Below are 25,893 nucleotides of genomic sequence, written 5' to 3' on the forward strand. Positions count from 1 at the left end.
GTCTTCCACTTTTCTTTTCACTCTGTCAGTTTCTCCTTTGGTACCTCCCCATCTTACTAAAGTCAGCATGTTTTTATTCTATAACTTTGAGCTTAGTATATCTAAACTCTATCTTGCCTATATCAAACTGTACTGTCTAATGATCATTGGTGTCCAAAAGGATATCTACTTGGACATTAGATGAACTGTCACCATTTCTTAGTACTAGGTGCAGTGTTCCCTATTCCTCCATAGGTTTTGTTTGGTCTGTTCAAAAGCCTCCACAATTTATCTGCTCCTTACTGATTCTGCACAAAAAGAACAGAAAAGGTGGCCCGTGCTGCTCAATTTCTTTACTGCAGTCAAGACTCGACACGTCCAGGTTTTGGCCAAAGGCCTGCCGCAGGAGTCTGAGCCTCAATACAGAGTTGTGTGACGCAATTTTTTAACTCTTATGGCTGTGGTTCTGAGTCAAGCAATCCAATAAATAAACGAAACAAAAAACGAAAGGTATGTCTGCTGAGCTGAGCAATGTCTCTGTTTCTCCAATACTCTGAAGTCAGCCATAAGATTGAAAAAACTAGGTCACACAACTCTATATTGAGGCTCAGACTCCTGAGTCAGGCCTTTGGCCGAAACACGGAAATGTCGAGTCTTGACTACAATAAAGAAATTGAGCACCAGAGGTAGGATCTCCTGTTCGGGTGTGCCTAACTAATTCTGTGCAAAGTGTCCAAGATGAGGTTAGTCATAGTATTAGCAGTAGCAATCTCCTGAGTCCTGGCTAAGACCCCAGTGGGACTTTTTTAACAGGGGAAACCAGCAGCTAGAGTTAGCTGAAAAGAAGGGGAAGTAGCCTGCTGCCTCCATATTCAATGTTATGGTGCAGAGTTACAGATGGCATACTCAGTGGTGAATGTCAGCAGTGAAGTAAGGAGGGGAACACCAGGGCATCAGCCAAAACCAGTATTTTGATTAGATCTAGATCAAATTTTTCAGGAATCTACCAATTCAGAGAAATCATAGTTAGGATTTGAAGATTCAGAGGGAAGGGCTACTGAAAGTCTTGAACTGCAGATTAATAATATGATATCCAGTGAGCAGACAGGTGCAGGTAGCATAACCATAGAGCTAAAGACTGATACCTCTAGGGCCTGAATCATCCTTAATGCAAAAAAAAGTAGTTCGGAGCACAAGAGATGACTAGTCTTTTAACTCCTCATTGTCCCTTAATTTGGGGCCCATCAGCGACAGCACGGATACCACATGGAGTGCAATTTTATTGACTAGGCCTGGATTTTGAGAAGGTGCCTAATTTTTACCTATGTTTGTAAAATACTTGAGAGTAAATAGCAGAAATTACAGTTATATGGAAACTTGGAAACATACATAAACATTGATGTATGAAGTATATAAGTATTTTGCAAATTCACTCTTGTTTTGCCAAAGCTCTGTTCCAGAATATACCTACATGAATGTTGCATAAAAGTTTATGCTGCGTTGTCACAGCACATACTGGGGTAGATTCAATATAGAGCACCCAAAGTTAGGTACTACTCGAGAGGGTCCAGAGAAGAGCGACTAAATGGTTAAGGGACTGGAGGAGTTGCCATACAGTGAGAGATTAGAGAAACTGGGCCTCTTCTCCCTTGAAAAGAGGAGACTGAGAGGGGACATGATCGAAACATTCAAGATACTGAAGGGAATAGACTTAGGAGATAAAGACAGGTTGTTCACCCTCTCCAAGGTAGAGAGAACGAGAGGGCACTCTCTAAAGTTAAAAGGGGATAGATTCTGGACAAACGTAAGGAAGTTCTTCTTCACCCAGAGAGTGGTGGAAAACTGGAATGCTCTTCTGGAGTCTGTTATAGGGGAAACACCCTCCAGGGATTCAAGACAAGGTTGGACAAGTTCCTGCTGAACCAGAACGTACTCAGGTAAGGCTAGACTCAGAGCACTGGTCTTTGACCTAAGGGCCGCCGCGTGAGCAGACTGCTGGGCACGATGGACCACTGGTCTGACCCAGCAGCGGCAATTCTTATGTTCTTAAGCTAGTATTCTGGAAAGGGCACTCTGTGCAAAACGACCTTTATGAAATACTAACTTAGCACACATTTTGCACCTAGCTTTGGGCACGAGCATTTATGCCTCTCAAAGGCTGGTGTGAATGTAGGTATTACATAAGAACATAAGAAACGCCTTCGCCGGATCAGACCTAGGTCCATCTAGTCCGGCGATCCGCACACGCGGAGGCCCAGTTAGGTGCTCCTTATTGAAGACCCGGATTTCCCGTATCCCCCGACGTGATTTGCAAGAAGGTGTGAATCCAACTTGCGCTTGAAACCCAGAACAGTAGTCTCTGCCACAACCTCCTCCGGGAGAGCATTCCAAGCACCCACCACTCGTTGTGTGAAACAGAACTTTCCTACATTTGTCCTGAACCTGCTGCCGCTCAGTTTCAGGCTATGACCTCTTGTCCGTGTCACATCTGAAAATGTCAGTAAAGCTGCTTCCTGGTCAATTTTATCAAATCCTTTTAATATTTTAAAAGTTTCTATCAAATCTCCTCGCAGTCTTCTCTTTTCAAGGGTGAACAGTCCCAGTTTTCTGAGGCGTTCTTTGTAGCTCAAATTCTCCATACCTCTGACAAGTTTTGTGGCTCGCCTCTGCACATTCTCCAGCAGAGTTATATCCTTCTTAAGGTATGGGGACCAGTGTTGGACACAGTATTCTAAGTGTGGTCTGACCATTGCTCTGTAAAGTGGCATTATGACGTCTTCCGATCTACTCGTGATCCCCTTCTTAATCATGCCCAACATCCTGTTTGCTTTCCTCGCCGCCGCCGCGCATTGAGCCGATGGTTTTAGGGTTCTATCTATCAGTACCCCCAAATCCCTTTCTTGTTCGCATTTGGCTAATGTCACACCCAATATCCTATATTCATGTTCTTTGTTTTTCTTTCCCAGATGCATTACCTTGCATTTGTCAGCGTTAAAATTCATCTGCCACTTTATCGCCCACTTTTCCAGCTAGTTCAGATCCTTCTGAAGATCCTCGCAGTCCCTTTGAGAGCCAACCACCCGACATAGTTTTGTATCATCTGCAAACTTGATTATATTGCATGTTGTCTCCTCTTCCAGGTCATTTATAAAAAAATTGAATAAGATGGGCCCAAGAACAGAGCCCTGGGGCACGCCGCTAGTCACCTTCTCCCAGTCCGAGAATTTCCCATTTATGCTTACTCTCTGCCTTCTGTTCTCTAACCATTTGCCGATCCATCTGTGCACTTCTCCTCCTATTCCATGACTTAGTAATTTACTCATAAGCCTTGCGTGCGGGACCTTGTCAAATGCTTCTGGAAGTCCAAGTAAATTATGTCCACTGGATGTGCCTAATTTCTGGGAATGCTCCTGACCTGTCCATGCCCAAGCTCTCTTTGGAGCTGTGTGTTATGAAATTCAGGCGCACATGTTATTGATTAGGGCATAGGGTAGATCCATGTGTCACTCCTAATTGCTGCCAAATAAGTGCTTGTTAACACCAATAACTGTTATATAATTAGCTAATTAGTTTATGTGCAGACATGCTATCTGCAGCCAAAATCATGCGCTCAACTTTTAGCGATCTATACAAAATCCAGTGGACGGTGCATAACCCCTGGGGTAACTTTAAAAAGACCATTTATGTGCATTGGTTTTTCATTTGTGAATATATTATTAAATCTCCCTATAAAATGCATTTATAAAATGACCTCCTTAGCCTGCTAATTGTTAGTAATGGTCTTTATACAAATGTATAGAATTAGATGCATTGGAAATGATCGCAATTTTAATATAAATAGAGAATATAAATAATATGAGCCATTCTGAAATAAGTATTAATCAAAGTATCCAATCCCTTCAGTCACCCTTTTGAGATATAACTACGGTACATGACTAAGAAAATCTGATGTTAAAATATAAAGAAACATAATTTTCCAGAATGTCATAAATTTAATGGAATGGCTGTATGAGAAAATTTCTCTTAAAAATTGCAATCTATGGTTCTGAATAGAGATGATTTGCAAGAGAGGAAGATTCAAATCACTTTGCTTGCAAATTAGGAACAGTGTTACCTAGAATAATTACCATCATTTAGTTAACCAACCTGGAATAAATGAATTGCCAACTTCAACCGAATGATAGTAATAGATAATTTTCTTTTCCTACTAAGTATTGATTAAATTTCCAAAGGGAGCATAACCAATTTGAACAACTAGCTGGAGAAATCTAAAACCCAGACTTGATATTACCGGAGAAAAGTCTGGAGAAAACAGAAATAAGGCTAAAAATTAGAAAGGCTCTCAAGCGAAAAAATATTGCACACTGATAAAACCATAGAGGTTCCTTGCAAACACTATACTACTGTAGAGACATAGACAAATACGTTAGGAAATACAAATATTTCTTCCAATTTCCTTCCTCCCATCTTTGTTCCCTTTTCGTCTCTTCTTTTACCTTTCTCCCAATTGTTCACCGAATGCTCATTTCTTCTAGACCTCAAGGTTTACTGTAAATGAGGCCATCATTGGACAGCAAAATAATTCAGCCATGCAATGGGGATATTATCTAACAGAGCTAGGAATGTATTTTCTCTCCCAGAGGTCATCAAAAGCTTTTAAATGGTTCCTTCTGAGCATGAGAGTCCCTACACTTGCCAGGTTCAACCAAAAGTAGAGTTAAGAGTTTGTGTGGCTGACTTATCCTGCTGTCCAAGGAGAACCCCCTGTTACAGGTTAGAACATAAGAACTGCCATCTCCGAATCAGGCCTTCGGTCCATCAAGTCCGGCGATCCGCATACACGGAGGCCCAGCCAGGTATACACCTGGCGTAATTTTAGACACAGGGGAAAAATCTGTTCCCGTCACTGCCCCGTCACCAGACCACCGTCCCCTTCACCGCCCCGTTCTCGCCGTCCCCTTCACTGCTCTGTCTCCACAGCATCCACCCTTCCCTCTCGCCACCTCACCACCCTTCAGCGGCCTGAGAATCTCTCTCCCCCCCTTACCTTTGCGGCGCATTAATAAAGAATTTAAACTTAAGGGAGGGAAGGCGCACGGTCACCGATCACGTGTGGCCCCATCCCTCCCTACGGCCAAATCTATCTACCTCCCTTCCCCTTTACCTTCACGGCGCTTTCGTAAAAAACTTACTGAAGCCGGCGAAGCCTGCCTGCCTGCCTGCAGTCGCGTGTGTGTGGGCGGAAGCTTCTCCTCTGACGCCTTCTTTTATTGGTGTAATTCAGACACATCCGGGGGGGGGGGAATGTATCTTTAGGGTGATCTTTAAGGTAATAATGGGGGGCATATATTGTACTAATACTGATTGTATTTGTGCTTATTTATTATTACTAATGTGAACATTGTGTTACACTTTTTGTTAGTAATAAAAATTAATAAAGATTAAAAAAAGAACAAAAGTCACCCTATATAAGTTCCTTTTCTATAGTACCTCCTGGGATACCCTCACCATTTAATAAAAGACCTGCTAATGAAGAATATTAATTGATGCCTTTCATAGAGAATTCTGTCATAGCCTCTTCAGTTAGGAACCCTAAACCAGAATACAGGGAATTTAAAAATGCATCTGGTGCAAACCAGTTATTTTTTACCTATTGCTACACATTTAGATCCACAGAATATGCATTCAGATATACTTTGTAAAACAAGATCCTCTGGCCATAAAAATGTCATAATAAGTTCATAACAAAACCCAATATTAGCTTAGTGTTTAGTTTGATATATTCCTGACTCTAGAAGCAAAAAAAAAAAAAAATGTTGAGCTTCAGCTATAAATATTTAAGACAAGCTTTTGTATGCAAAGTCACTGCAAGAACACATGCTGTGCATGCATAATTACCTACTTGGTATAAATAAAAGCTTTCTACCCTGGGTAATATAGGTGTTCTTTTAGGGTCATCAATGCAAAGCCACACTGTGAGCAAATTAGAATTATCTTCATCCACAGAGTTTGTTATCCTGTATAATGGAACAGCTTAGTCCAGTCAGAGTCTGGAAATTATTTGAACTAAAAATCTATGTGAGTTTAATAGCTAATACTGCAGTATTTTAGTTATTAGTTAAGGGGCAACTCACAAAAAGAGAGAAAAAGGCACTTTCAAAATTGCCCCTGGCACGCTTATGGGTAGTTTCCAAACTGGTCTCTCTTAGGACTGGTATCTGCCTATTCACTCCTGATTAAAGGGGGGATTTTATAAAAGATTTTTCATGTGTAAAGGTCTCTATATATGTGTAAAAGGGCTTTCATAGAATTAAGCCACAGGTTATGCACAATGACAAGATGGCAGGTACTTTACACATGGGCAATTAGGCATAGACATATTCAGGGCAGAGTAGAGAGGAGCATAACTACATATCCCATTTCCTATTGTTCCATCTTTAATCATCTACTGTCCTATTGATTAAATGGAGTTCTCCCTCTACCCTCTTGTTTGTACATCAGTTAGTCTTTTGTATGTCCACTGTTTATAACTATATGTATAACCCCATTAACCAAAATCATTAACATTTTGGTACGTTCATTAATCATTGCGAAATTAGATTACTGTAATAGCTTATTTACAGGAGTACCCCAGAAAGAATTAAAACGCTTACAAATAATTCAAAATGCTGCAATAAAATTAATAACAAAATCTAAAAAAATACAATCGTTACCCCCCTTACTTCAAAATGCCCATTGGCTGCCAATTAATCAAAGAATTTCTTGCAAAATCCACTCATATCATTTGTTTTAGTATTCATGGTGATTTACATTTACCTGTTGCACTCCATCAGATTTTTATAAACTGCTATCTTGTAGCATCTTCTCTTAGCCATCTCTTCTCAAGAATAAAGAACTCTTACATCCCTAATCTTTTCTTATATGAAGGTTGGTCCAACCCCTCAATCATTTTACATAAGAACATAAGCAGTGCCTCTGCCGGGTCAGACCAGAGGTCCATCCCGCCCAGCAGTCCGCCCCCGCGGCGGCCCAACAGGTCATGACCTGCCTTAATCACCAGAAGGGGCCCCCTTGCCCCCTAGGTTTCTCATCGAAGTCCTATCTTCCCATCAATGTCATAACCCTCCGGCCTTGCACCTGCATGACCTGTAACCCTCTATCTATATCCTTCTATCCCCTTTTCCTTCAGAAAATTGTCCAATCTCTTCTTGAACCCCAATACCATACTCTGTCCTATCACGCCCTCTGGAAGCGTATTCCAGATGTCCACCACCCGTTGGGTGAAGAAGAACTTCCTAGCATTGGTTCTGAATCTGTCCCCTTTCAATTTCTCCCAATGCCCTCTCGTTCTTGTAGTTTTCGAAAGTTTGAAGAATCTGTCCCTCTCCACTTTCTCTATGTCCTTCATGATCTTGTAAATCTCTATCATATCCCCTCCGTGTCTCCGCTTCTCCAGGAAAAAGAGCCCCAGTTTCTCCAGTCTTTCAGTGTATGAAAGGCTTACCATACATTTTATCAAACGTGTCGCTCTTTTCTGAACCCTCTCGAGTATCGTCATATCCTTCTTTAGTTACGGCGACCAATATTGGACGCAGTACTCCAGATGCGGGCGCACCATCGCCCGATACCCTGGCAGGATAACTTCTTTCGTTCTGGTTGTAATACCCTTCTTGATTATTCCTAGAATTCTATTCGCTTTCTTAGCGGCCGCTGCGCACTGTGCTGACGGCTTCACACAGTAACAGCCCTCCCATCGTGTAGCTGTACCTCAGGTTTCTGTTTCCTACATGCAAGACTTTACATTTCTCTACGTTGAACTTCATCTGCCATCTCGTTGCCCATTCCTCTAGTTTGTTCAGGTCCCTTTGTAAATCTTCGCAGTCCTCTTTAGTCTTAGCCCCATTAAATAGTATGGTGTCGTCTGCGAATTTTATTACTTCGCACTTTGTCCCTATTTCTAAATCATTTATAAATACATTGAATAGCAGCAGTCCAAGCTCCGACCCCTGCGGAACACCACTCGTTACCCTCCTTCAGTCTGAGTAGTGGCCCTCTGCTTCCTACCTGCCAACCAATTCCTGATCCATCTGTGTACATCTCCCTCCACCCCATGGTTCTTCAGTTTCCGAAGTAGGCGTTCATGGGGTACCTTGTCAAAGGCTTTTTGGAAGTCTAAGTATACGATGTCTATGGGGTCCCCTTTGTCCATCCATTTGTTAATTTCTTTGAAGAAGTGCAATAAGTTTTTCAGGCACAATCTTCCCTTGCCATGTTGGCTTGTTATCATAAGTTTATTCCTTTGTAGATGCTCCTCGATGCTTCCGCCATTTTCCCCGGAACCAAGGTCAGACTTACCGGTCTGTAGTTCCCCGGGTCACATCTCGATCCCTTTTTAAAGATGGGCGTAACATTGGCTATCTTCCAATCCTCCAGGAACATGCCTGTTTTCAGGGATAGATTACAGACTTCCTGTAGTACTTCTGCTATTTCCTCCTTTACTTCCTTCAGTAACCTAGAATGGATTCCGTCCGGGCCCGGTGATTTGTCAGTTTTCAATTTTTCTATCTGCCTGTGTATGTCGTCAAGGCTTACTTCCATGGATGTTAATTTTTCTGCTTGGTCTCCTTTGAAGATTCGTTTGGGCTCCAGTATGTTGGATGTATCCTCTTTTGTAAATACTGACGAAAAGAACATGTTTAGTCTTTCCGCCACTTCTTTCTCCTCCTTCACCACTCCCTTCTTATCTCCATCATCCAGCGGTCCTACCTCCTCCCTAGCCGGCTGCTTCCCCTTAACATATCTGAAGAACGGTTTGAAATTACGTGCTTCCCTGGCTAGCCTCTCTTCATATTCTCTTTTTGCTCTTCTAACCACACGATGACATTCTTTTTGATACTTCCTGTGTTCTTTCCAGTTCTCGGTTTTGCCCTTTTTCTATTTCTTGTATGAATTCTTTTTATCACCTATCGCTTTCTTCACTTCTTTAGTTATCCACGCCGGGTCTTTTGTTGAGCTCTTTTTGCACCCTTTTCTGAATCTGGGGATATACAGATTTTGCGCCTCGCTCACCATGTCCTTGAATAGAGACCAGGCTTGCTCTACAGTCTGCCATTTCTTTGAGCTGTTCCTAAATTTCTTCCTTACTATTACCCACATCGCTTCGTAGTTTCCTTTCTTGAAGTTAAAAGTTGTCGCTGTGGTTCTCTTTCCCTTCGGTATTCCTACTTCAACTTTGAACTCGATCGTATTGTGATCGCTGTTTCCCAACGGTCCCACTACTTCCACTTCCTTTGCAGATCCTCTTAGCCCATTAAGGATTAGATCCAGAGTGGCACTCCCTCTCGTCGGTTCTCTGACAAGCTGCTCCATGAAGCAGTCCTGTATAGCCTCCAGGAATCCGGTCTCCCTAGCGCATTTTGAGTTTCCAAGACTCCAGTCTATTCCGGGCTAGTTGAAGTCTCCCATAATAATTGTGTTATCACTTTTGCATTCTCGTTTCATCTCGGCTTCCATTTCTTCATCAGTAGCTTCGGTTTGCCCAGGTGGACGATAGTACAGGCCCATTTTTATCTCGGGCCCTTTCTTTCCTGGTATTTTAACCCAAAGCGATTCAAAAAATTAAAGGCAGATAAAGATCATATGGCCTATCTAGTCTGCTTACCCATGCCTTCCTCTCCTTTAGAGATCCATGTTCTTTCCTAAGGCCTCTTTGCTCTAATTAATCCAATGATTTCTCACAAACCTAAGGGCTCAACCTTTTGAGTATGAAGAATCAACCACCATCATAGTTAAGTCAGCAAACTGTTAAACTGACAGGATTATTTTATAAAGTATTTCAGATTCCAAAACAGTATTTTAGCTGAAAAATGGCCTAGATCAGAGCTGCCTGAGTCTGGTCCTTGAGATCTACTAGCAGGCCAGATTTTCAGGATATCCACAATGAATAGTTTTCAAGTTTTATTTTGAGGCCAGCAGCGTGCCTGATTTTAAGGCCAAATGGGATAGACATGTGGGATCTATTCACAGAGAAAGGTAGGGGAGGGTCATTGGGGTGGGCAGACTAGATTTGCCGTGGCCCTTATCTGCCGTCTAGTTCTATGTTTCTACGACTTGATGAATCGCTTATTTACTTTACTAAGCGATTTACAAATTTTAAAAAGGTATAAGCATATACCAATTTGGTCATTAAATATAATGGGTTTAACTAACAGACTTACAGACTGACAGATACATAAGGTAAGAAGGGTAGAACTACAATTGTTTTTATTAGAATATAGAAGAAGACATGAATGGAAAGAACAATAGGGGGGAAAAGTAAAAAATAAGGAAGAACTAAAATAAGCTTTGAGCATAGCTAAAAATTAAAAGCGTCTTTAAAAAGAAAACTCTTCAGGTTGCCTTTAAAGTGACTTAAATCATTTTCTTTTCTTATATAATGAAATAAGGTATTCCAAATTTGTGGGGCCATTACTGAGAACATGTCATGACGACGTGTTCCAATTACTTTCAATGAGGGAACTGCTATAAGTTTTTGATTAGTGAACCTAAGGAAGCGTGATGTATTATGAGGAATAAGTAGCTTGTTAATAAATTGAGGTTCATTGGAAGACAAAGTTTTAAATACTAAAAATAAGATTTTAAAAGTAATGTGGTGATTAACTGGAAGCCAATAGGATTTGATCAGAAAAGGTGTAACCTGATCGTATTTTTTGTCATTATAAATCAATTTAATGGCGGTATTTTGGACTATCTGCAGACGTCTCTTTTTTTTTTTTGAGTAATATTTATTAATAAAGAGTTACAATAGTCAAGTTTAGTGATAACTAGGGAATGAATTAGTATGTTGAGTGATTTTGGCTCAAGAAACTTAGAAAGTGAGCGAATCATTCGTAGCCTATAAAAACAAGATTTAACGGTGTTACCTACATGTTCATGGTAGGAAAGCCTTTCATCAATGGTGACACCCAATATTTTCAGAGATTTTACCAACTTTAGATGGATGTTATCTAGGATAAATGGGGTAGTCAGACTTATGTCTTTTTTCCACGGGAAAAGTAAAGTTTTAGTTTTCTGAATGTTTAGGGCTAACATATTAGAATTAAGCCATTGCTTAATTATTACTAACTTTCTGTTAATCTCAATTATTTCTTCTTTGTTTTCTGGATTTAGAGGTTGCAAAAGTTGAACATCATCAGCATATGTGAAAGTAGTAAAGCCTATAGATTGACATAAGCTTATGCATGAGAGAGAGATTTGCATACCAAGAAGGCAGTGCAGGCAAATCTCTCTCATGCATATTCATTGTGGATATCCTGAAAATCTGGCCTGCCAGTTGATCTCGAGGACCAGACTTGGGCAGCCCTGGTCTAGGCCATTTTTCAGCTATAATACTATTTTAGAATCTGAAATACTTTATAAAATAATCATGTCAGTTTAACAGTTTGCCGACTTAACTATGATGATGGTTGATTCTTCATACTCAAAAGGTTGAGCCCTTAAGTTTGTGAGAAATCACTGGATTAATTAGAGCAAAGAGGCAAATCTCTTTGGTTTTAGGAAAGAACATGGCTCTCTAAAGGAGAGGAAGGCATGGGTAAGCAGATAGGCCATATGATCTTTATCTATCTTTAATTTTATTTTTTATAAAAGCCTGCATATGCTATGAAGAAGGCATTCCAGAGGGTGGACTCAGGAAGAGTTCCATTTGCATGTTCATACAATCCAGCAGCTAATATTCATGCACCTATGTACACTTGCTCTGGAGGAAGCATAAATTTTAGTTTTCAGGTATGCATGTGTAATAAAAATACGTGGTTAGTTATCCTCTCAGGGCAGATTCTATAAATAGTGCCTAAAAATCGGCACTGATCATAACAGCGTTTAGTACGATCTATAAAAGGTATGCACCATAAATAGAACCATGCTTAGCGGCCGTATGCAATATAACATTTAGGGACACCCATTTAGGCCACGGAAAAGCAGGCCTAAATATCTTTAGTTAAGCTGTGCATGGATCGGGCATATTCTAGAAGAATGCACATTAGAAATGCCTATGAGCCAATCATGCCCAGTGTTCCCGCTAAGCTGCGCTGGCGTGCGCTGGCGCACAAAATATTACATCGCAGCGCACAAGTTTCTCGTCACAGCGCACACACGCGTCGCAAAGGTAAGGGGAGGCTGGGGGAGGAATCGGACGTCGGGGTGGGGGTGCGAGGGTTCACGGTCCTCTGTTCTCCCTAGAGTGCGGCTCGTCTAGAGCAGTGGTGCCCAACCTGCTTCCCTTCCCTTCTCACTGCTGCCATCGGGGATCAGGCCGACACCGTGTCTTTGATCTCCCTGCTTCTCTTCCCTGCTGGGCTGACCAACTCTCGTGGCGGCCCGACGTCAATTCTGACGTCAAGAGGACGTTCTGGCTAGCCAATCGCTGCCTGGCTGCCCGGAACGTCCTTTCCGACGTTAGAATTGACGTCGGGCGGCGAGAGTTGATAGGCCCTGTGCAGAAGAGAAGCAGGGAGATTTCGGCCTGTTCCCGATTGCGGCAGCAGCAGCCTATTCCGCGGCGGTGGTGGCATGGGGGAGGTAGGAAGGAAGAAAGAAAGAAAGAAGGTGGGGTGGGGGGGACAGGGAGCCAGAAAAAAAAGCAAAAAATGGGGCACGGAGGAAGGAAGGAAGAAAGAAAGAAGGGGGGGGGGACAGGGAACCAGAAACAAAGCAAAAAAATGGGGCATAGAATCAGAGAAAGACAGACAGAGAAAGAAAGAAAAAGTTGGGGGAGGGAATGAGGTCTGGAGGAGAGGAAGCATACAGGAGGCTGAAAGAAGGGAAGAAATATTGGATGCACAGTCAGAAGAATAAAGTGCAACCAGATGAAATTACCAAACAAAGGTAGGAAAATGATTTTATTTTTAATTTAGTGATCAAAATGTGTCTGAATTTATATATGCTGTCTATATTTTGCACTATGGCCCCCTTTTACTAAATTGCAATAGTGTTTTTTAGCGCAGGGAGCCTATGAGTGTCGAGAGCAGCGCTGGGCATTTAGCACAGTTCCCTGCGCTAAAAACTGCTATTGTGGTTTAATAAAAAGGATGGGGGGTATATTTGTCTATTTTTGTATGGTTGTTACTGAGGTGACAATGCATAGAGTCATCTGCCTTGACTTCTTTGAAAAAAACCCAGAATAGGAATGATAATTAACATTTTCTCAGCATATAGTGTGCTTTGTGTTTTTTAATTTTATTTTTGGTAGATCATTTTGACTTGGTCATTTTAAAGTAGCTCGCAAGCCCAAAAAGTTTGGGCATCTCTGAGCTAGAGCGTTGAAACTGTGTATTTCTATTTTATCCCCCCTTCTACAAAACTGTGGAGCGTTTTTTAGCGCCAGCCGTGGTGGTAGCAGCTCTGATGCTCAGAATTCTATGGTCAGCCATAAGCCCTGGTAGACCGGGACAGGAGGGATCCCTCTCACCCTCCTGTGCCAACAGACTCTTAACAACTCTCACCTCCCTCCCACCTCCCCAATTAGTAAAAAGCATACCTTTAAAATCCCTGGTGGTCCAGCGGTGATCTTCCTATACTCCTGCTTCATGCAGAGCTGCTATTTAAATGACTGCTGAGTTCTCATGGCAACCTCGTGAGATCATGGGAACTTGTGGCAGCCATTCAGATAGCAGCTATGCAAAGGGCAGGTGTGTAGGAAGATTGTTTACCACCAGGGATTTAAAAAGGTATGCTTTTTACTAATCAGGGAGGCGGGAGGGAGGTGAGAGTTGTTAAGAGTCGGTCAGGCCAGGAGGCAGGAGAGAACCTTCCTATTCCAGGCCCACTGCTGGACCACCAGGTCTTACAGCAGACCCGGAGGAGGCCTGCAACAGGTCTGGGAGGGGGCGGGTGGACACTGACCCAAATAAACACCGAGAGTCCCCATTTTTGGACCATTTTTTGGTCAAAAAAAATCTCAGTTTATATTTGAGTATATACGGTATGTATCCTTCAAGAATAATCTTATAGAGAATAAAGTATACTTCAAGTCTCACAAATAATCAAATACATACAGCTAACTAAACAAGCATTATAAACATATTACTGAAAATTAAAAAAAAAAAAAACAAACAAACTATAAATAGTCAATTACTTGTATTCGCTGGAGAAGGTTGTGATTTCACTGTCATTACGTAACCATTTGAATTCCAGTGGCCAACTGCCTTCTGCAAGGCAGGTAAGAACCAAACGATTCCCCTCGAGGTGGATCTGTGGTAGGCCAGGCTCTGTCTTGAAGTAAGGTGCAATATCCTCTGAAACACAGGACAGATATAACAGTTAATCAACTAGTGATGAAAATACAGTTCGAGAACAAAGTACAAGAGGCATAGTTGGTCTCTAGTGGTATCCTGAGCAAATGGTCAGCCAGTACTGGGGATGCCATTGAGGTGGCATTCACAGTCCTGGTGGGTGGAAAAAATCTAATCTAATCTAATCTAATCTTCATTTTATATACCAAATCTACTCCCTAAGGAGCTCGACTCGGTTTATAGTTCGTAAAAAAAATGAAACATAACAAGTAAAAACTGTGGGATAAAAACAGAAATTGGTTAGATTAGATCAGTGGTCTCAAACTCAAACCCTTTCCAGGGCCACATTTTGGATTTGTCGGTACTTGGAGGGTCTCAGAAAACATAGTTAATGTCTTATTAAAGAAATGACAATTTTGCATGAGGTAAAACTCTTTATAGTTTATAAATCTTTTCTTTTGGCTAAGTCTTAATAATAATATTGCAATTTATAGCTAAAGAGATATATGATCAAGAAACTGTTTTATTTTACTTTTGTGATTATGATAAACATACTGAGGGCCTCAAAATAGTACCTGGCGGGACGCATGTGGCCCCCGGGTCGCGAGTTTGAGACCACTGGATTAGATGGATGGAAAAAGTTAGAAAAAAGTATGTTGAATAGCTTAAAATTACTATACGACAGCTAAAATCAAATTAACTATTGTGAAAACAAACAGGTATTTAAATTTTTTCAAAATTGATATAATTGATCTACCAGTCTTAGAGAATCTGGAAGTCCATTCCAAATTCTCAACAAATTTAAATGTAAGCTTCCCAGTGCATTTAATACCTTTCAGAGAAGGAAATACTAATTTGTGAATTGTTGTAATTCTTGAATAGCAGGATCTAAAGGAATTCCAACTAAGGGAAATCAAAGAGTCAAATATTCCATAAAGGAGTTTGAAAACCACACATGCACACTTGAACCGGAAGCCAATGGAGTTTTCTCAGCAATGGGGAACATGGTCATACTTTCTCTTTCCCAAAAATAAGTTTGGCCGCTGTATTATGTATTAACTGGAGACGATCTAAGCTGTCCTGTTTAATACCCAAATAAATAGAATTATAGTAGTCCAACTGGGCCAACACAGTGGATTGTACCAGTAATAAATAATGTTCTTGATAAAATAGTTCCCTGACTTCCCTCAGCATGCGCAAACTAAAGAAACATTTCTTTGCTAAGAATTTTTCTGGTCATTAAAAGTGAGAGAGGAATCCAGAATAATACCCAAAACTCTAGAAGTGAAGTCGAGTTGTAATATAATATTTGATTTCAATGCAATATTAGTAATCTAGGTCCGATCCAAAGCAGCTTAGTTTTTGAACATGGTCCTCATAGTTCCATGCCCTAGGGTTCATAATTATACAATTCCAGAAGGAGCTGTGAAAATTAGATTTGAATAAATTGGAAAGGGATAAAAAGAAAAAATAGGAGGAGAAACCCTGGTGATTGTATATGAAGTCTCATGAAACTAGATACCAGCCCTTGTTCTAACTAAAGCTTGTCCAACCTTTTTCTATCGAGGGCCACATTTTATATTCCGTAACATTCAGAGGGTCAAATCATACACTGTTTTATTTTGCCACACATTTCATAAAGAGATTCACCCAAAGCAATTTGTCAGCCTACCAGATAGGGAAAATACTTCAGAGTACCTGATTACTATTCAAACAGTGGTACCTGGGGCAACGGAGGGATGAAATGACTTGCCCAGATTCACAAGGTGCAAGCTTGGATTGACCTCACAGTCTCAGGCTAAAGCAGCAGCTCTAATCATTAGGCCACTCCCTCCCTCAAACAGTGGCAAAATATAATGATGCATTGTCAGCCTCTCTCTCTCTCTCATGTATCCCCTAAGTCTTCACCCAGTTTCTTTTGCTAGCTCTCATCCCCTCTTGCCTTCACTCAGTCTCTTGCTCTCTCTCATGTATCTCGCCTCCACACACAAAGTCTCTTTCCCCTCACCTGGCTTCCTTACTGCAACACCCTTCTCTACAAGCGTGAGCTGCAGGGTGCTGGAAGTTCAGGTTGGTCTCATGAGATCCGAAACTTCTGTCACCATGCAGTTCAAGCCACAGAGAGGTGAGTCATGGTGGGAATTCAGGAATCCCACTGTAAGTGCCACAGGAACTGCCAAGCTTTTTAGGGTCAGAATAAAAGCATTTGGTGGGCTGGATTCTGGCCTGTTGGCCATAGGTTGGACAAACCTGTTCTAACTGAGAGAAGATCAAAAGGGTAAGGGAAAATTGCCAGATCACACATAAATGAATACAACCAATATAGAAATATCCAAGGCCTATTTCACATCCTTTCCTGATTAATGCATGCTTCCCTATTTTCTCTTTCTGTCTTTCTCAATCAGAGCACTTACCTTTTCTGAAAATTACAGAGTTCAATTTTTATAGCTCACGAGCTTTAAATTCAGCTTTCATGATTTAAAATATTGCTAGAACTCATGGGTGAAAACAGTGGGGCCAATAATTAGCAAGACTTATTCGAGTAGGGTAAGTCCCAAATACTAGGTCATACTAGGATATTACCCTACCTGGTTAGTAGCAAAATCTAGATTACTGACTGCATAACTATGCCAGGTAAAGTTAAGATAGTAAATTGGCTGGCCGGACATTATCAGGGTAGTTATCTGAGTACCAATCTGAAAATATGACAGTGGCCACATTATAACTGGATGTTCATTTTTGGGAATTTAAGTACAACCTGGTGCTGAATATTTAGGCATAAAATTGTTTATTATTATATTTAATATAACGCTGCACCAGTCCACCTGTACCAAATGCAGATGGTAAAACGGTTGCTTTATGAAACTTGATGTTGAACGAGAGCAACAGTGCCAAGTAAAGCGTTAAGGATGTCATTGGAATCTTCATCTCTGCCTCCACCTGTTGATAGACGGACATAACCATATGTTTGGACTGGTCTAGCAGGATAAGGAAATACCCACAACACAATCTCTTCACAAGTGTGAATACAACAAATTTAAATCATACCATACCATTGCTTATATCCCACAATTTTCTACAAGAAATCTATGTGGTTTACTGTATGTGCAGACCCTATTTCCTGCAAGTATAGTTCATTTCTTCAGATGTTATGGATGTTAGAGGGTTCAAAATTGGGTATGCGACAAGCAAGAATTGAGAGACAGGCTACAAGGAGAAAAGATGTCTTTAGCATCTTCCTGAAGTGTGTTGGCAGTTTGTTCCAAATATAGGGTCCTAGAAATTCAAAGGTGGATTCAAATATCTTCTTCCTATGAACTTGCTGAGGTAATAGGAAAGGTATTTTGAAGCATTTGTCACTCTTGAGTTAAAGAAGGAATGCGAGACTTTAATATTGGCGACCAGTTCATATGAAGTCTCTCCGTAGAGGCTTTGTAGATCACGCAGGCCATTTTGAAATGTATCCTTTTTTTCACCAGCAGCCAATGCAATTCTGCCAATAGGGGGCTGACTTTCTCAATTTTACTCAATTTAAAGATTAGTCTTGCTGCCATATTTTGGAGCAGCTGCAGTCTTTTGACCTCTTTCTTTGTGATGCCGTAGTACAGAGTTGCAATAGTCCAGATACAGCAGTAAGAGTACCTCTGTAACTATTCTAAAACTTGCCTGCATGAGAGCTGGTCTTATTGTTCTCAATTATCATAGTCTGAAAAAGTACCTACTTTTCAAAAAAAGTCATATTTAGGCATCTTAAGGTGGACAAATAGGTTGAAAAGGTCACGGCAAAAGCTAGAAGGATGCTAGGGTGCATAGGGAGAGGTATGGCCAGTAGGAAAAAGGAGGCATTGATGCGGCTGTATAAGACTCTGGTGAGATTTAATTTAGAATAATGTGTACAATTCTGGAGGCTGCACCTTCAAAAAGATATCAAAAGGATGGCGTCAGCCCAGAAGAAGGCTACTAAAAAGTTGCATAGTCTTCATGATAAGGCGTATGGGGTCAGACTTAAAGATGTCAATATGTATAGAGGAACGGTGGGAGAGGGGAGATATGATAGAGACGTTTAAATGCTTACCTACGTGGCATAAATGCGCACAAGTCAAGTCTCTTTCATTTGAAAGGAAGCTCTGGAATGAGAGGGCATAGGATGAAGTTAAGAGGTGAGAGGCTCCGGAGTAATCTAAGGAAATACTTTTTTACAGAAAGGGAGATAGATGTGTGGACTAGTCTCCCGGCAGAGCAGGGGGGTCAAAGTCCCTCCTCGAGGGCTGCAATCCAGTCGGGTTTTCAGGATTTCCCCAATGAATATGCATGAGATCTATTTGCATGTACTGCTTTCATTGCATGCTAATAGATCTCATGAATATTCATTGGGGAAATCCTGAAAACCCGACTGGATTGCGGCCCTCGAGGAGGGACTTTGACACTCCTGCGGTAGAGGTAGTGGAGAGAGAGACTGTGTCTGATTTCAAGAAAGCCTGGGATGGGCATGTGGGATCTCTTAGAGAAAGGAAGAGATAATGGTTACTGCGGACAGGCAGACTGGATGGGCCATTTGGCCTTTATCTACCATCATGTTTCTATGCTTCTATAAGGCCACTATTTAAAATAACCTCTTAAAACTATTAACTTCCATTCCTGTACAGTGCATGTCAATTTACCATAGAAAAAGAATGGGTTTATGTGTAAAATCCACAGACGATTCCATTTCTTAACAGCACTGGTACATCAGGTACTTAGAGAATCTGAGGTCTGTAAAAGGAATATTAACAAAATCTGCTTCTGAAACGTTCTCTCTTTTATTCACCCCCATTTATTAGGTGAATCAATTGTGCCATAAACTGGAGGTGGTGCCTATTGGATACAAATGTTCTGGTAAAGTGACAATGAAATTTATTAAGCCACCGTAATCAGCGCTATCAATCAGGTTAGAGTCCAACAGAGGAAGGATTAGAAGTCGCAGCATGAATGGAGCAATCAGCCTGAGCAGGACCTTTTATTACTGTTCTCTGCTTTCTAGACAGTCAAATTTCCCAGGGTGACTAACCTTTGGGTAAAAACTGCTAATCTTCTTTTCAGAACTTCTTTTTACATCAGACTGAAAAACATTTTCATACTCCAGTGTCTGAATTAACCACCAACACTTTGAACGGCTTATCCTGAAAACTTTCTCTGAGGAAAGGGAACAGATGTTTGTTCTCTCTTTCATGCAACCAGACTTTCTAATCGCTTACTGGTAAATGTGACCATCCTACTTCCATTACTGAGAGTTTAATATGTTTGGCTTCCACCTGCTAGATGCCAGGAATCCAATCTTAAACCTTGCTATATTTTCTTCATAGTAATAGTTTAATCTATTAAATGCATGAAGAAATAGAAACTGAATTTCTATTTACCATATCTCTGCCTTTGAGAAATATGTATAAACACATGAAGAAAAAAGTACCCAACAATGAGTAGGCTGAAGGTTAATACACAGTTTTGCAAAGGAAAAGGGTAAGCAGGGCTAAACAGTTACAAATGAAAATACCCAAGGACCTGCTAGCTAGTTTTGAGATAGAAGTTTCCTATGGAGATTTCCTTTGAAACACAGAAACAGAGAAAATCATAGCAGACATCCAGTCAATTTTCAGCCTTTGGCAGTCAGTATTATTTTAAACGACCATGATGGGCAGAATTAGCCCCAGATATTCCAGGGCAGGCCGAGTTTGGACACCGGCACGGAATCTCTTAATGCTACATAAGCTATCATAAAGTTATGTGGCCAAGTACGAATGCCCCCTTCCCTCCCTCCCACTCTCTGAAATATCCTGCTCCCTGGAATATCAACACCCTGCTCCGTAGAGGTCATGGCAGACATTTGGACATTTCAGTTCGCGATACGCTCCATGCTAACTGCAGTTTATAGAATCAGCGTTTTCTAGCAGATAAGTTTCCATGAGGTCAATTCTTTCTATTAACTACTACTGTTGTTAACCAAATCGAGCCTTATTTCTCAGGGATGACTCGGTATACAAGTCCAAGATTTAGTTTAGTTTATAGGCATTGCTATTTTCAGCACAAGTTACTATTTTCCATCCATCCATCTTCAGAAGCGCATTTAGACTCCTGATGCAGGCCTAGTGGCCAAAACATGATTCTTGTTGAGTCACCTGTTTATTATGCAATAAATTTATTTGGACGCCATTGACTTTTGAGTTGCCTGTTGACTTTTAAGAACATAAGAAGATAAGAATTGCCGCTGCTGGGTCAGACCAGTGGTCCATCGTGCCCAGCAGTGCGCTCACGCAGCGGCCCTCTGGCCAAAAACCAGCGCCCTAACTGAGACTATCCCTATCAGAGTACATCCTTGTTCAGCAGGAACTTGTCTAACTGTCTTGAATCCCTGGAGGGTGTTTTCCCCTATGACGGACTCCGGAAGAGTGTTCCAGTTTTCTACCACTCATGTCCTCTACTGTGGTGTTGATTGCACTATGTTTTGCAGCAGACTTTTGTCTTCTTCTTTTTTTTCTAGACATTTCGAAGAGGGATATCTGATGGGCAGGAGCAAATGAGCATCGCTTCTGCTCATTCTCTGTTAGACCACCAGGGAGTGAACAGGTAAACCAGGGAACATCCTAGGGCAGGGGTGTCCAATGTCGGTCCTCGAGGGCCGCAATCCAGTCGGGTTTTCAGGATTTCCCCAATGAATATGCATATTCATTTCCCCAATGAATATGCATATTCAATGAAAGCAGTGCATGCAAATAGACCTCATGTATATTCATTGGAGAAATCCTGAAAATCCGACTGGACTGCGGCCCTCGAGGACCGACATTGGACACCCCTGTCCTAGGGGGAAGGAGGAGGGATCTGTTGATGTTTGTGAAAGCGCAGGAAGGGGAATTAGAAGCAGAATTTGTTGATATTCCAGTGCATGGAAGGGAGGGAAAGGGATCAGAACATTTCAGGTCATTATCCATGTAAACGTTGTGTAAGAGCTGAGCAATATTCAGTGCCAGTATTATATTGCTAGTGGACATAGAATTGCTATGCGGGCACTGTTAATGAATACTACCAACATCCATGCTTAACTGCTGGCTCCTCCTTGACTCTTCCTCCTTAACATCTCTATGCAGCATAGTTCTAAAATGACTGGTTAGGAACAGTATTTACTGGCACTATTGGTTAGTCAGCTCTAGCCATTTAAGCGGCTTAAATCACTTTGAATACAGACTATCTTTCCTTCCATACCAGCAGCTCATCCCTACAATCCCTTCCTTTTCAAGGATGATTCTAGCTTCCTATCCTGAATGTCCTTTAAAGCCACCCCACCTTCCACTGGTAGAGTAGGTTTTTTCATTACTGCATCATTACTACTACTCTAGGGAGCTTTAATTTATTCTGCTCCTCCTGAGCTATATAGGACAAAGGCATGGCATGGCCTCAGCTACTCTTAAACCAGTTATCTGGGGTAGACTACTGAGTCATGATTAATTCCTGAAAAGCCTCATGGATGGGAATTGCCTTTGATGACTTTTTGGTACTCACCATCTTAGGGTTAGAAGCAGACGGGGTCTGGGGTTCCAGTGTCGACATGTACTGACAAAACGTATCTTTATTGTAACCCATGTACTGACTAAATGTATCTTTATGGTAACCCACCTGTATCCCTTACACTGACAAAATGCACCTTGATAGTAAACCACTTGTATTGTAACCCACTTGTATCCCATGTACTGACAAAATGAATCTTTAATGTAAACCACTTGCATCCCATGTACTGACTAAACGTATCTTTATTGTAAACCGTTTCTATCCCATGTACTGTCAAATGTATCTTTATTGTAAACCGCTTCGAACGTCACGGTATAGCGGTATATAAGAAATAAATTATTATTAATATTATTATTATTAAATGCTAGTAAAGCTTTAGAAATGAAAGATGATAACTCCTCCCGGTAAAAAAAACCACACAGCTGTGAGATCATCCGCTTCATTACTCCTAAGCTCTAAGGAAAGAGTGGGAGACAGGGGTGATAAGCAATTGTTAGTGATATATAACATGCTGGGTAGTGGGTTATGCTTCCCAATGCTCATTTGAGAGTGTAATTTTTTTACTAAGTTGTGATTTCAATTATCCCAATATTGACTAGATAAATGTTACATCAGGGAATGCTAGGGAAACAAAATTCCTAGCTATAACAAATGACTGCTTCTTGGAGCAACTGGTTCAAGAACCAACAAGAGGGGGAGCTATTTTAGATTTAGAAATGACGGCCGTTGGATGACCATGGAACAAAGGGAGTGCTAAAGGAAGACAAAGCCATTGCAGACAAACTGAACACATTTTTTTTGCATCTGTGTTCACCAAAGAGGGTACATACAACATACCAGAAGCCCTGATATTTAGAATGAAGTCACTAAAGAAATCTACTATAGCAGCATTTAATTTTCAAAAAGGTGACTATGATAAAATAAAGAAAATGGTTAAAAAGAAACCAAAAGGACTGACAGCTAAGTTTATTATTTATTATTCAGAAATTTTTTTGGGGGGCCAATGCGGCCCAGGGAAGCAAAAAGGTTGGACACCCCTGATTTAGGGGGTGGGGGGGGGCGGGAATTCAACAGATTGCATGTGCCAACATGCTTAGCGCCCTTTGTTCAATTCCCACTTTGGAAACTACCTCTATGAAGAGATTAACCAAAGACAGTATACAGCAGGTCCTCTGTAATCATATTCTGTTTGAAATGTTATGAAAAATGAACTATGACAATATCATGACAGTCGCTTGAGAAAAGGTAGACAAATATGAAGAGTCTGTTGCAATTATAAAAATAAACCCACAGAAAAAACCTTGCATGTTTTAGTTGAAATTCCCTTTACAAACTGAAGTGAAATGAAATAAAAATTACTTGATATATTTTGAGAAATCACTGAAGCGCTACTTTTAAATTCTAACAACCATCATGCTACAGGCAAAAAAAAAAAGTAGCAATTCCACAGAAAGACAGACTATTAAAATACATTTTGTTCAGATGTCACTGTATGCCATGTGTCGTTAAAAACAACTTAGTCAACATTAAGAATAAAACGCAATTCACAGAATCTTAATCTATCCCCCAAAAACCACTGCCTCAGTGCAGAGTGCTTGGAATGTTGTATATTGTAATTAATTTGATACTATAAGAAAAAGATATTCAAAGAGGTTATTTAATTTACTAGTAAGAAAAATGAATCGCATTCTCAGGCAAACAAAATTTATAAAACTTTGGAAATAATTTGTTTCTACAAACTTCTGTATTAATTATTCATCTAGGTATTAAACCAGTTGGTCCAATTTTGTTATATAACAAGATGGGAACAAGAGAGTCACGTGTTCTTGAAAAACCACAAATTGATTGTAAATTTTAATAACATTTTGATAGCATTCTACTGGGGCTAGTTACTAAGCAGTGTTAAAACACTGCATTTAACTGAGGTACTGTGCAATTCAGTACCACTTTTCCCTCTAAGCCAGGGGTCTCAAAGTTCCTCCTCGAGGGCCGCAATCCAGTCGGGTTTTCAGGATTTCCCCAATGAATATACATAAGATCTATGAGCATGCGCTGCTTTCAATGCATATTCAAGTTTCAAGTTTATTTAAAATTTCTTATACCGCCTTATCATATCTTCAAGGCAGTGTACAGAATATATTAAAACGATGTATCACTGTAAGTTACAGAACTGGGGAATGTACAATTTTTAGTAACATGGATAAACCGAAAAGAAGGGAAAGAGGGTTGGAACTACAACTGATAGAAAGAAAAAGAACAATTATGGAAAAGATAAAAGGAAAGGAAAATAAAGTTAAAAGACCTTTCCAGGAACTGGTTCGCCCTTAAAAGGGCAGTTTATGTGTCAAAAGCGTCGAGAAATAAAAATGTCTTTAGCTTTGATTTAAAATTGGCAAGACATGTTATTTCGCGTAGGTGGTTTGGAATACTGTTCCAAAGCGAAAGGGCGCTAACAGAAAAAAATTATAGTCCTCAATTGTGTTAATATACTTCAACGAGGGGATAGATAAAAGGTTATGGGCTGTAGATCTTAGAGTCCTAGTTTGGTTATATGGAATGGTCTCAGGACTCAAGGATCTTCCGTATGAGGAACGGCTGGGTAAGTTGCAGCTATACTCACTCAAGGAATGCAGAGAGAATGGAGACATGATTGAGACGTTCAAATATGTCACGGGCCGAATCGAAGTGAAAGAAGAAGACATATTTGTTCTTATAGGACCCACGGCAACAAGAGGGCATCCGTTGAAAATCAGGGGTGGGAAATTTCAGGGCGACACCAGAAAATATTTCTTCACCGAAAGGGTGGTCGATCGCTGGAATAATCTTCCACTACAGGTAATTAAGGCCAGCAGTGTGTCAGATTTTAAGAAAAAATGGGATAAGCATGTGGGATCTCTTCATGGAGAAAGTTAGGGGGTGGGTCATTAGAGTGGGCAGACTAAGATGGGCCGTGGCCGTTTTCTGCCGTCATTTTCTATGTTTCTATGTTTCTATAAGTAAATTGTTAACAAATTCTGGTTGGTTATTTGCTCTGGTTTTAAAAGTGAGTAATAGAATTTTATAAGAGATCCTATGTTCCACTGGAAGCCAATGAGCCTTATGCAAAAGGGGAGTGACATGATCATATTTTTTTGCATTAAATATGATCTTTACTGTGGTATTTTGTATTATTTGAAGTCTTCTTATTTCCTTTTTTGCAATGCCTTTGAGGAGCGCGTTACAATAATCTATACATGATATTACAAGTGAGTGTTCTAACAGTTTTGCTAGAGCTTTAATCATACGTAATTGGTAGAAACAACGCTGGACGACAGAACTAATGTGTAAGTGATAGGAGAGTTTGCTATCGAGAGTCACGACCAGCAATTTTAGTGAAGGAACCACTTTGATAGGCAGGTTTTTTAGTATTAGTGAAGATTGAAGAGAAAGGCCTTCTTTAACCGGAAAAAGCATTAGTTTTGACTTGTTTACGTTCAAGAATAGTTTGTGCATATCAAACCAGGCGTTGATCTTTTCTAATTTTTGGTTGATGAGAGTAATTTCGTTGGAGTTGTTTAAGTCTATTGTATGGACTAATTGAACATCATCCGCATAAGCGAATGTTGTGAAACCAACTGATTGGTCTAAGGTTAACAGAGGAACTAGAAAGATATTGAATAGCAAGGAAGAAAGAATCGAGCCTTGTGGGATACCGTATGCAATTGTTATGGGGTCAGAAATTGAGGAATTAAAGACAACCTTGGAACTCCTATCAGAAAAAAAGGAGGAGAATCAGTCAAGAACTTGATCTGTGATACCAATATTATGTAAGCGCGAAAGTAATAGTTTATGATCTATGGTATCAAAAGCTGATGAGAGATCCAATGAAATGAGTATTACCGACTGATGGTGATCGAGGTGATAAGAGGATTTTGGTGGTCAGCCCAATGAGTGAAAGTTCAGTGGGGTGGTGTTGACGGAAACCAGTCTGATTTGGGTGTAACACCTTAGTTTGTTTCGATGGAAGTCTGAGATTTGTCGAAAAACAATTTTTTCAGTGAGTTTTGCTAAAAATTGAATATTTGCGATAGGACGATAGTTAGAGACG

The 25,893-nt window shown here is 40.6% G+C and overlaps 1 protein-coding gene across 1 annotated transcript in view; it reads right to left on the reverse strand.

Moving 5' to 3' along the window:
• SDK1 (sidekick cell adhesion molecule 1) overlaps positions 1 to 25,893 on the reverse strand; it is a 1,012,418-nt gene that overhangs the window by 674,057 nt on the left and 312,468 nt on the right. Inside the window, exon 2 of the mRNA XM_033963079.1 lies at positions 14,114 to 14,273. Within this exon, the coding sequence (XP_033818970.1) occupies positions 14,114 to 14,273 (160 nt within the window). The remainder of the gene's footprint in view (positions 1 to 14,113; positions 14,274 to 25,893) is intronic.

Source organism: Geotrypetes seraphini, chromosome 11 (assembly GCF_902459505.1).
Source record: "Geotrypetes seraphini chromosome 11, aGeoSer1.1, whole genome shotgun sequence".
Classification (NCBI taxonomy): domain Eukaryota; kingdom Metazoa; phylum Chordata; class Amphibia; order Gymnophiona; family Dermophiidae; genus Geotrypetes; species Geotrypetes seraphini.